Source organism: Pecten maximus, chromosome 11 (assembly GCF_902652985.1).
Source record: "Pecten maximus chromosome 11, xPecMax1.1, whole genome shotgun sequence".
Classification (NCBI taxonomy): Eukaryota; Metazoa; Mollusca; class Bivalvia; order Pectinida; family Pectinidae; genus Pecten; species Pecten maximus.
Window position 1 is genome coordinate 12,710,907 of NC_047025.1, and position 13,894 is coordinate 12,724,800.

Consider the following 13,894-nt stretch of genomic DNA (forward strand, 5'->3'; position numbering starts at 1 on the left):
CCTCAGGCCCCTAGGGGGTCAGTCCTATCATTTGTACAATTTTGAATCCCCACCTCAAAGTGATGCTACCAGGCAAATATGAGTGATAACCATTGCTCGGTTCCAGAGAAGAAGTCGTTAATATCAATATAGCTATATTGACTCATTTTGGCCACGCCCCCCAGGCCCCTAGGGGGTCAGTCCTATCATTTGTACAATTTTGAATCCCAACCCCAAAGTAATGCTACCAGGCAAATATGAGCGATATCCATTGCTTGGTTTCAGAGAAGAAGTCGGTATTATCAATATAGCTATATTGACCCATTTTGACCCCGCCCCTCAGGCCCCTAGGGGGTCAGTCCCATCATTTGTACAATTTTGAATCCCCACCCCAAAGTAATGCTACCAGGCAAATATGAGCAATATCCAATTGCTTGGTTTCAGAGAAGAAGTCGGTATTATCAATATAGCTATATTGACCCATTTTGACCCCGCCCCTCAGGCCCCTAGGGGGTCAGTCCCATCATTTGTACAATTTTGAATCCCCACCCCAAAGTGATGCTACCAGGCAAATATGAGTGATATCCATTGCTCGGTTCCAGAGAAGAAGTCGTTAATATCAATATAGCTATATTGACCCATTTTGGCCCCGCCCCTCAGGCCCCTAGGGGGTCAGCACCACCATTTGTACAATTTTGAATCCCCACCTCATAGTGATGCTTCCAGGCAAATAGGAGCAATATCCTTTTGCTCGGTTTCAGAGAAGAAGTTGTTTATATCAATATAGCCAAATTGACCCCTTTTGGCCCCACCCTTCAGGCCCCTGGGGGGTCAGCCCCATCATTTGTACAATTTTGAGTCCCCTACCCATAGGGATGCTTCTGACCATATTTGGTCAAATTCTGATAAGTGGTTATGAAGAAGAAGTCCATTGTTGACGGACGGACGGACGACGGACGACGGACGACAGACGACAGACGACGGACGACGGACGCCACGGTATGGCATAAGCTCACCTTGGTCCTTCAGACCAGGTGAGCTAAAAAGGGAGGTACAGTGATTTTTATTTCTTTCAATAAATCTATATGGTGACATATGATATATGACAGCAATGAATGCAACAAAGGAATTTTTAAGTCCTTTTTCGCTTTGCATGAGTTCAACTAGTTTTCATACTATACTGATTATCTGTTTCAGAAATCTTGTTCCCGACAACTTATTCCTAGCTACATTTCAACAGGTAATAGAGACATATGTGCTACGTACTTCACGGCATTATAAATAACAATTGTAAAAATACAAATGTACTGACTACATATTTCTTTTCTAAATGTTTCTACATATTTCTTTTCTAAAGGTTACTCATGTAAGATTATTTATTTTTGTGAGTATTGGATTGTAATACTTTCCGTTTCACCTTTCGACAAATACTATTTTCATGTTTAAGATGCAGACGAGCTACCAATTGCAGAATAAATCAATATCAACCAACAACACTAAGGAAACACAGACGAAAATCCCTGAATACGTTGACGGCGTAAACGCTCTGGGTAACTATTAATGATAAGATAAGAGAGAGGTTCTAATATTTTCTACCATGTTAGGTAATTAATTTAGCATAATTTGGCATTACCACCAACTCTCCCGATTTTGCCAATGAAATTAATCAGAAATCTTGGAAAAGTGAAGTGCAGCTTCCTTTCTATATTTTGTTGTTCAACTAGGCTCACTTCCATTTTGAAACTTCCTTGCTTGATCACCACACTTTTGGTAGACAGTATCACTAATGTGTTCTATAACGATACAGCTGACATGCGATGTCGTTTTATATTCATCATTACCTTTTATACAAAAAAACTTATTTTCTCATGGATTAATGTTCGCGAATTCCGCGGACGATTAAAAATCGCAAAAAATTATCATCGCGAATAGCTTCAATCATCGATACAGAAGGCATTATATGTCTGTAAATCGCAGCGAAAAAAGTCATTAGGCATGAAAATACGAAATTAAAACATAGCGAAAATAAGCTGTTCTATAGTATCATATTTAAAGGCACTGTTCACTTGTATGTTGATTGTTACTTCCTGTGTAACTGTTCAATCCTGTAACTGTACAATCCTGTAACTGTACAATCCTGTAACTGAACAATCATGTAACTGTACATTACTGTAACTGTACATTACTGTAACTGTACGCTCCTGTAACTGTACATTCCAGTAACTGGATATTCCTGTAACTGTACATGGCTTTGACTGTATATTCTGTAACTATATATTCAGGTAAGTTTTTATTCCTGTAACTGTACATTCCAGTAACTGTACAATTATGTAACTGTACATTACTGTAACTGTACAATCCTGTAACTGTACATTACTGTAACTGGACATTCCAAATGATGTTAATATCTATTGACCTAATTACTTTTTTATAAGGCATATTGACAATCAGTGTCCTGGTTGGAATCTGTGCCGGTAAAGTGAAGCAGGAAGGAGAAGCGTTTAGGGCATTCTTCACTTCTTCGTTCAGAATTCTGTTACATCTTATGCGTCTCTTTATGTGGTGAGTATCACATTGGATAGTACCGTTATTACTAGTTATAGACGTACAGCATGCCCAGATAATGTCAATAACTTGCATTGGCAGTTGAAGTCACCCAAGGCATCTTCACACGTATCATATTGCTTAGTGGAGAGATGTCTTGTTTTGTTACTTTGAAGCTAATTTGGATTTGTCGAAAGTAAAGATCGACGTAAGTGGCTCCAGTTGACGCCATTTATTTTGGCAAACACACAGTATGTTTTATATGAACTGTGAGTACTAGTGTTACAGTAACTGTTTTACGAACCATCACTATTGATGGTATTGTCATCACTAAAAGAAAGCCCATTAAATAATATTTCCAATGATTATCGAAATAGTTAACTCTTGTACTGAAAGTAAGAAAAGAACTGTACAAGACACATGAAACACCTTTCAGCACAAATTGGGAGATCTAGAACCATACAGCTGTTTCATCCTCCTATGACTTGCCAATGATGCCAGGGGCTTAACGTATTGATGCCTAGAAGGAAAATTACGAACTCAAAATAGGCTGACATCAATGACAAAATCTAGCACTGTAATTTAATAAAATTCATAATTGCCATTCCTTGATTTCAAAAGAATTAAACATAAGCTAGATCTATTGTTTCTTTTCACAGGTGTACACCTCCAGGACTTTTAAGTCTGTTGGCTAAGACTGTCTCCAGCGCCGACAATCAGCTTGATGACCTAGCCAACATTGCTATGTACCTCGTGACAGTAACAGTGGGACAGTGCCTTGTTGTCATGGTGATAGTACCGGTGGTATACGTCATCGTTCGACGGGCCAATCCGGTGTATCTATACTATACACTTAGAGAACCAGTAATGCTCGCATTTGCCACGGGCAGCACGTAAGCACGTTGATTTGTTACCATACATGCAAATTTAAACAATAGCTATATGTTACATTGGATACCAAAAAGGATTTAGTAGAACATTTATTCAAATATTGACTGTAGTGTAATACCTATTATTTATTTAATGTCTGTTTTGTTCCCGAGTCAATTATTTTATATGTATTTAGAGTAAAAAAACAATTTCGATGTTCGATAAAAAGCACTTCAAATAGTAAAAGACATATCAAAAATAAAAACATCAGAATTGTTTGCTGAATATTGGTCATATCAAAGTCGGCATTTAATGTTACTTACTCACTTAGTCAAGGTCGCGTTGTATTGTTTCTGATACACTTTAGTTTATTACAGCGCTGCTGTTATACCGGATACGGTTAAAATCCTGGTGAATGAGATGAGAGTGGACAAACATGTCACCCAGGTCGTTGTACCCCTATCCACTACCATAGGGAGATGTGGTTCAGCATTATACGTGTCTGTGTCGTGCATCTTTCTGCTTCGAACACAGAATTCAGACTCTAACGCTGAATCTGTAGTTCTTATTTGGTAAGATACATGCTGTGGTAGTTTAATGTTTGAAGTGAGAGTATGAAAATAAAATATAAGAAACACAGTGATATATGGGCATGCAATATGCTAGAATATTCAAAATGTGACGTCATTACTCTACAATGACGTAATTATTACACAGAGAATAAGCAATACTACCAAAGCATGTGTTAAGTAGATAAGTATGTAAATAAGTTTTATTGTGTTATGACGCATGCAATAACGCGAAAATTCAAGTGAATTCTTACCACTTTAATACATATTGATGTGATTTACTCCACTGCTCGTTCAGCCAATCAAAAGCAACGTTAATACCCAGCGGCGACATAAATCTTTGTTATAGGGTTCGAAATTAACTCTATATAACTAGCAAAATACCAGTTAAATTGCACGAAATGCTAGTTAAAAAAATGACTACTCGCAAATGTTTGCTGGTATGTTTTCCACGACAATATGTTCATATACGTGATACATGAGCATAAATAGTGAAAATATGAGTGGAAAAAAGATACCAACATTCGAAATTATGATTTTATGACGAATGAAACCTTTCCGACAAGTGTTGTGATTCCTGTATTTTCTCTGCTTTACTTTGCATTTAAATTAATGAAAAAAATTCGACCCCTGGTTATGAGAAAGTAACATCATTTTTTAACCAACAGAACTGCTTGTTTCAAGCGGAGATAAATTGTTTAAATGTAACCATGATGTTGAATTTTCAGTCTGATGGCTACGTTGTTATCTACGGCATCCCCTTCTGTTGCGGGGTCGAGTATGTCCGTCATCATCCTCATTGTGTCGAACTTCAACATACCTTCTGACATGGTCGGCATACTGTTTTCGACCGACTGGATAATGTACGTATACAGACCATGAAAAAATAGATATTATTAGTCAGGAAAACGATACCGGGATGGGTTCTTGTTGGATCTTTCCAGATGTCATAAATTACGCGCTTTCAGTTACAAAGTGAGGGATACTAGGAATAGTATGTGTTCCTAAAGGCTAAGGCAAAAAACATTAATCAAATGTGGCGCCCTGTTGATACATACAAAACACCAATATAATGTGGCGCCGAGTTGATACATATAAACATCAATATAATGTGGCGCCCTGTTGATACATACAAAACATAAATATAATGTGGCGCCCTGTTGATACATACAAAACATCAATATAATGTGGCGCCGAGTTGATACATACAAAACATCAACATAATGTGGCGCCCTGTTGATACATACAAAACATCAATATAGTGTGGCGCCGAGTTGATGCATATAAACATCAATCTAATGTGGCGCCCTGTTGATACATACAAAACATCAATATAATGTGGCGCCCTGTTGATACATACAAAACATCAATATAATGTGGCGCCCTGTGGATACATACACAACATCAATCTAATGTGGTGCCCTGTTGATACATACAAAACATCAATCTAATGTGGTTCCCTGTTGATACATACAACAACAATCAAATGTGGCGCCCTGTTGATACATACAAAACATCAACCTAATGTGGCGCCCTGTTGATACATACAAAACATCAACCTAATGTGGTGCCCTGTTGATACATACAACAACAATCTAATGTGGCGCCCTGTTGATACATACAAAACATCAATCTAATGTGGTGCCCTGTTGATACATACAAAACATCAATCTAATGTGGTGCCCTGTTGATACATACAAAACATCAATCTAATGTGGCGCCCTGTTGATACATACAACATCAATGTAATGTGGCGCCCTGCTGATACATACAAAACATCAATCTAATGTGGTGCCCTGTTGATACATACAACATCAATCTAATGTGGCACCCTGTTGATACATACAACATCAATCTAATGTGGCGCCCTGTTGATACATACAAAACATCAATCTAATGTGGCGCCCTGTTGATACATACAAAACATCAATATAATGTGGCGCCCTGTTGATACATACAAAACATCAATCTAATGTGGTGCCCTGTTGATACATACAAAACATCAATCTAATGTGGCGCCCTGTTGATACATACAACATCAATGTAATGTGGCGCCCTGCTGATACATACAAAACATCAATCTAATGTGGTGCCCTGTTGATACATACAACATCAATCTAATGTGGCGCCCTGTTGATACATACAACATCAATCTAATGTGGCGCCCTGTTGATACATACAAAACATCAATCTAATGTGGCGCCCTGTTGATACATACAAAACATCAATATAATGTGGCGCCCTGTTGATACAGACAAAACATCCATCTGATGTGACGCCCTGTTGAATCATATAAACATCAATCTAATGTGGTGCCCTGTTGATACATACAACAACAATCTAATGTGGCGCCCTGTTGATACATACAAAACATCAATCTAATGTGGCGCCGTGTTGATACATACAAAACATCAATCTAATGTGGCGCCCTGCTGATACATACAAAACATCAATCTAGTGTGGCGCCCTGCTGATACATACAAAACATCAATGTAATGTGGTGCCCTGTTGATACACACAAAACATCCATCTGATGTGGCGCCCTGTTGAATCATATAAACATCAATCTAATGTAGTGCCCTGTTGATACATACAAAACATCAATCTAATGTGGTGCCGAGTTGATACATACAAAACATCAATCTAATGTGGTGCCCTGTTGATACATACAAAACGTCAATGTAATGTGGCGCCCTGTTGATACATACAAAACATCAATCTAATGTGGCGCCGTGTTGATACATACAAAACATCAACCTAATGTGGCGCCGTGTTGATACATACAAAACATCAACCTAATGTGGTGCCCTATTGATACATACAAATACTAATATAATGTGGTGCCCTATTGATACATACAAAACATCAATCTAATGTGGCGCCCTGTTGATACATACAAAACATCAATCTAATGTGGCGCCCTGTTGATACATACAAAACAACAACCTAATGTGGCGCCCTGTTGATACAGACAAAACATCAATCTAATGTGGCGCCGTGTTGATACATACAAAACATCAATCTAATGTGGTGCCCTGTTGATACATACAAAACATCAATCTAATGTGGTGCCCTGTTGATACATACAAAACGTCAATGTAATGTGGCGCCCTGTTGATACATACAAAACATCAATCTAATGTGGTGCCCTGTTGATACATACAACAACAATCTAATGTGGCGCCCTGTTGATACATACAAAACATCAATCTAATGTGGCGCCCTGTTGATACATACAAAACATCAATCTAATGTGGCGCCCTGTTGATACATACAAAACATCAACCTAATGTGGCGCCCTGTGGATACAGACAAAACATCCATCTGATGTGGCGCCCTGTTGAATCATATAAACATCAATCTAATGTGGTGCCCTGTTGATACATACAAAACATCAATCTAATGTGGTGCCCTGTTGATACATACAAAACATCAATCTAATGTGGTGCCCTGTTGATACATACAAAACATCAATATAATGTGGCGCCCTGTTGATACATACAAAACATCAATCTAATGTGGTGCCCTGTTGATACATACAAAACATCAATCTAATGTGGTGCCCTGTTGATACATACAAAACATCAATCCAATGTGGCGCCCTGTTGATAAATACAAGAGTAATTATCAAGATGTATATATTCAAAATAATGTGTATACTCTATATCGATCGACTAATTCTGAGTTAAACCAGAATATAAATTATTATAGTATAGTTTTGTGTCATCTTCTCATAATGAAAACCAGAGTGGCGATAACGGAGCAATATTATGCTAAGGGTAGTCTTTTCTTATTTCAGAGACCGTATCCGTACCACAACGAATTACCTTGTACAAGTCCTTGGAACTATTATAATTAACTCAATATGTGTTCAGCCCCCGCCGAAATTCCGCCGCCCTTCCTCCGACTCAATGGACTTAAACAGCATTTCGATGCGCGATTCAGCCCTGTCAAACGCCGTCTTCCTTACCTCTGATGGAAGAAGATCTGGCAGCTCGTCCACGTCCAATCTGATTCGCCAAATGTCTAGTGCAAGTGATCTTAATACCATTCCGTTGTGGGATGCCTCCGTGTCAAACGACACCTGCCAAAGCTCTGAAGAACGAAGGCCTAGTGTAATTTTCACAGTTTAATACAATTTTCTTCGTGTACGTGTCTACGCCAAGTGCCATTTGTCTTATTTCAGCTTCAAGACGATGTGAAACCAACTCCTTGATGTTGTTAGTTTCTGTCAAAATGTTTTCTTGTGTACTTCTGGCAACGCAGGTTTTGCATATTCCCTGCTTGTATTTGAGAACTCAATTCATATCAAATTTTGTTTACATCCCATCAACGGCTGGGATTAGTGGTCTTCATTTCAAAGACACATGGATTTATATAAAACTGTTCGTATCAATGCGATGTCCAGCTGAAACTCCTGGTTTTTTTTTTTTTTTTTTTTATAGATAATCCGGGGTATATTACATTATATGGCATATCTATGGAATCCCGCGACAACTGTTTGCTGTCTACTGTTTACTGCTTACAACCAACTGCCTATTGCGTAAAAGCAGGGGTGTTTTCTTTAAAACCGAGAATAACATTTGCATCGATTTACTTTTCCGGCCATATGACCCGAAAGGTCAGGATAACCTATAGCTATAGTCATCGTGCTTCTTCCGTCATATCTGATTAAAATCATATCTTGAAGATTAGGGTAGGATTAGTTTACGGAACAGGAGCGCAGATAAAGATGATTTTAATCAGATTGCCGTCCGCCATGCCTAAACTTTTCACGTTTCAAACTTCTTGTCTACTCTGCTGGTAGGACTAAGAATTGTACCTGCTGTCCCCACTGCATGATCGTAAGAGGCAACTAAATTTGGGGTAATATTGTTTTCTCTTCTTTCTTGCAACTTTATTCTGTCTAATGTCTCCCTTGACACTACCTCACTTTCGGCCTTTAGTTGAGCGTTAGCCCCTGTGAAGAAGGCTTTTGGTTGTCCCTTGGTCGAGTCATACCAGAGTCTATGAAAATGGTAGTTGTTACTCCTGCTTAGCGCTCAGCTTTTTTGCGAGTGGTACGGCTTGTTTGCCTGTTGTCAGTATAATGTGACTGGGCGGGGTGTCTTCAGTACGTTTCAGTGAAGTACCACCATCAAGTCGGCATCAGTTCCGTACTATCACAAGTAGACCACAGGGGCATGTCTAGTCTTATATTAAAAAGTAGCAAGAAATGCATGTCTTTATGATAGGTATTTCTGGCTTTTTTTTAAAATACAAGACTACAAGACTGGACAAGTCCCTGTGAGGAGACAAACACTCCCATACCGTAGCCTCCCAAAACACAAACAATTCACAACACTTGTTCATCACGCACTATGGGAAGGTCGTCCTTAAATAACACTAGCTGTTGATAGGACGTTACAAAATGTTAAACCAATGCAGAAAATAGAACAAATTCTTTTAAATATTTCTTCTTCTCTAGGAATGACAGGCTTTTGTCATAATTTGATTACAACTATTCTTGGGTGAGCAGCTCCAAATATATGAAAATATTTGTAATATAACTTCAATGACAGCGTGCTGCCATGATCAGACATACCCTAGTTAATGATGCAGGCCCTCTGGATCTCTTGTTTCAACCATAAAATGTATACGTAAAAGAAATACAAATCACTTTCTGAAAATCGTCAAGGTATTTTAATATTGCACAAATTATTTCAACATTTCACTAAATGTAATATTAATCATAGAAATACAAATAATACACAATGGTCTTTAAAATATTAGACACTAGAGAGTCAGGCAAAGTACTGTTCTGTTTACTGAATTACTGCAATTGATCTTCTATGAAATTTGAATTGTTTCTGACTGAACCAAATAATTTAGTCCAAACATGCGTGGTACAGGTCATGATCTCAGTTTTGACAGCAGATATATTCACATGTAATTCAAGCAGACATTCAAACAGAAAAGTTTCATTTTAAGCCAATATATAATTCATCTCAATGATGGCTGTTCCTGAAGAAATCCGAGCTCATTCTATTAAAGGCTCTTCCCAACAATATCATAGTCCAATTCTTTAAAAGAACTGTTCGCAAAATAATCCAATTCTTTAAAATTATTATTACTAATGACATTGAAATCCATCTCATATATCTAAGACCAGTATTATCACCACCTAATTATATAAAATTACATGAATTGTATTACTATTGGAATGAAAGTTATATTGATGATTAAAACTCATCAAATAAAACGCAAGTTCTTAGGGCTATAATCCAGCAAAATACCTAAATAACGAGAGGAATCCAGGTTTAACAAAAAAAGAACAGAAAAAGAGGTGATTTAATTAAAATAGTACCATATGATAATCCAGGTTTTCTCTAAAACCTACCATGCATATAATTTTCTTTATTTCTGGAGTCCTCCTATAGTATATATATTTTACTGTAATCACCCTTATTGGACTTTCACATATTTCCTTCTCCATCTGTTTTCATCCTCTTGTGTCTCTTCTGTACTCTGTTTCATGTTTGTTTGACATAAAATTTTATTCCTTCTGTCTCTTCTTCTGTCTTTCCTCATTTATTTAGCACAATTTCTGTATCTCCTCTTCTGTCCATCCTTGTATATATATATATCTCTCTCTCTCTCATACACATTCCAAATTATCTCCCCTTTCTCTCTCTCATATTCTTGTATTTTCAGTCTCCCTTTCTACTTTCTCTACATCATTAAATAACATTTATCTTCTTCTCTCATTCATATTGTGTGTGACATTTAATATCCCTAACAGCTTCACCTCAATCCTGTTGCATCATAGATAGTACTGTATTGTCAAACAGCCTGCAAAAGAAGAAAATATTGTCAAGATCACAGACTACACATTAACACCATATATAATAGTTATAATATTTGACCTGGTCTGATCTGCAGAGGGATTGGAAATAAAACATTCTATCCTAAATGTGGAAGGTGTGTGTAAATAAATAATAACTAATCAAAATTTTTATTTTTTTTTACAGGAAAGCATAAAAACTGTAAATACAATTCATGGGTGACATTGACAACCAATCATACAATGGTAGATAATCTGGAATTTGTGTTCAACCAATAGTCAATAAATTTTTTTATCCAGTTCGAAACATTACCTTCTGGTATAGAATGATATCATCTGATTTATTGAATTATACACATAAACAGCTCTAACTTACACACACTTACCTGGAGGAAATGTTCTCTCCTGGAGTGTAGAACGGATTACAAAGCATGTCAACATAGCCATTGTGGAGTTTGCGGAACATCTGAAAATGTTTAAAACATTTCTCATATTTGAACAAAACTTAACAGCTGATCCATTTATGACTTCCAGTCGAGTCAAGTACTAACATTTTTATACAGTAATGATTATTTTTACTTTTTCCAAGCATTACTGATTACACGGATAAAGTGGCAAAATATTTGTAGAATAGCTTCTGTATATGTTCATTCAGTCCACTAAAACTGACCACAAACACAGGCTAAAATATTCTGACCGGCCACCTCTTTATAAATTTTGGACTCTGCAAATAATATGGTTAGATTTAGTGGACTGCAGAACGTCCTCCACAAATCCTTGCCTATTTTGCGGTCAACCTGTTTTTAGGACAAAAAAGAAGCCCATTCATTCTGTAGGAGGCCAAAATTAATTTATGTGATGAAATAATGACACAATTATCTCAAACCTACAGAGGCCATACATGTCAATGAGTTCAAACTTCAAAACATGGGATCTTAAGCTCACAATGTGGAGATTTTTTTTTAAAAGCAAATGATTTTTCTTTTTTAAATACATGTAATATGAATATCATATACCTCATGTACTGTATGTCAACTTAAGGATAAAACATTAGATATCAGTGAAAATAACATATTTTTAAATATCTCAAGTTTAGGATTTTAATTTTGCACTTAAATATAAAGGGGGCTCAGGAAAAAAACTGGAAACTGAAAAAATATGATGAGACAGATGAGAGACAGTTTGACAGACTACACCTGGTGACCTACCCCTCGTATCTCATTGTCTCTTAGGCTGGTATTGGAAGACTCCACCACAATGACAAACTTCACCTTTGTGTTGGTAACATAACCATATCTGATTAAATGTAAAGGCATTGTACAGTTAGTATTCTTGGACAGTTATGTACTTATTTCAAAATAATTGTCAATAATATTATAAATGCTGCAGGTAAAATATCTATAAAACATAGTTTTGTAATGTAAAAGATGACATCTTCCCCCTTTTCACTTGTGCTGTTCTTAAATCATTTCAAAACAAACTACAGCAAAAACTACTGGGACAAAACATTACAATTATCAGAAACAGACATAAGAAAATAACATTATAAGACAGCATTATAAAAAATAATTTGTATGCAAACAAAATAAGCTTTGAAAGAATCTGAAAAAAATATCCAAAGTTGATATATACATAGGGAGGGGAGGGGGGCGAGCTAGAGCTAAGAGGTCCCTGATTCAATCACTGGTGAAGCCTTTCTACTTTCTTTCTTGTTACATTAAATAAATTTGATGCCAGTGGGTACTTCAAGCACAAGTAAAAGGAGATTGTGAGCATTATTGGTGCTAGAGAAAATGTGTTGATACATGATCAGAGGCAAATCTTTAAAAAGATCTGTAGTATGGTGGTACACTAGAATACTGTCACCAAGCTCTGTGCTAATTCTGCTAAAGCATATTTTCATTAGCTTGACTTGTTGGCTGTGAAGCTAAAGATCCCTGTGGAGGTATACTACTCGCGCTACACATTAACTTGTAGAAAGGATACACTTTGTAATCTTCAGTAGGATAAAGAAGTCCTAAATACAGCTCCCTCAAGTCATTGGTGTTTTTTCCAACAGAAGAAATCTTCTCTTCCACAACATCTAAGGAAGTGTGGACTGTGTATTGAAACTTCAGCTCATTATCCGTTGGTATTGTCTTTATATACAATGGATAGTTCTGAAATTAAAAAAAAATATCGAGAATAAGAAGCAAGCTTTCAGTCAGTGTAAATTTACACAAAATATGTTTTCAGTGGAAATCTATAATTGTGAACTGATTAACTTACGTCTGATCAGTATCACAAACTTGCACAAGTTTCAATCTCTGGATTTTGATTAACATCAAACAGTTTATCAACAACTGGTGGTAGCATATTTGATCTTGTTTCAGTGTACAGAACTGTACAGTATCTCCATTTGGACAGGAAACCCGTACAGGTATCAGTATAATTATGCACAAGCTAAACTCTTACATTTTCCCACACGAGTTGGCGTTCTATCAAAAAGAATATCTAATAATCCATATAAAGGGTAGATTATCATAATTTTGATAGAACGTCGAAATTCTGTACTTCTTTTTTCCGAATAAGCTTACATGAACATCCTCTATATATTGTTCAAATTTCTTTACAATCTGCCAATCGACCTATATACAGTAGCTATAAAGACACGCAGTAGCTATATTTCAGAGTATTTTTTTGCAGTACAACAATCATAGGTTCACGAAAGCCCACCTCTTTAGCAATGACAGCAACACACACCGCCATTGCTGCTGGACAACACGGAACTCCTCTTGAACGATTAATATAATCACCGAAAAAATATTCCGAAGTGGATACACTAATGAATAAAACAGCATGGTTTTCCGGAAATACCATTAAAGAGACTTGGCCTTATTATATTTATTTTATTATTCTTTTTTTTTTAATTATTTATTTTGAAGTTGTATTCATATCATCTGTTCATGTACGCCTTCTCGTTTACCAAAGATTACGATCCAATGCCTTCCTTTTCAAGAAGAATATCGTATTTATCATCCTTATCAAGCGAAAATTCATCTATAGATCATAACATTCTGAGTAAACATCAGTCAGGATTCCAACCAAATGATTCTACTGTCAATCAACT

General features: G+C 36.7%; 1 protein-coding gene across 1 annotated transcript; it reads right to left on the minus strand.

Moving 5' to 3' along the window:
* Positions 1-9,625: 9,625 nt before the first annotated feature.
* Positions 9,626-13,592, minus strand: LOC117338045 (trafficking protein particle complex subunit 2-like protein). Its single transcript, XM_033899208.1, has 5 exons — positions 13,501-13,592; positions 12,772-12,944; positions 11,994-12,081; positions 11,172-11,251; positions 9,626-10,793 (listed from the first exon to the last, which is right to left on the minus strand). The coding sequence occupies exons 1-5, from the start codon at positions 13,531-13,533 to the stop codon at positions 10,751-10,753; spliced, it is 417 nt and encodes a 138-aa protein (XP_033755099.1). The 5' UTR covers positions 13,534-13,592; the 3' UTR covers positions 9,626-10,750.
* Between the last annotated feature and the right edge of the window lie 302 nt (positions 13,593-13,894).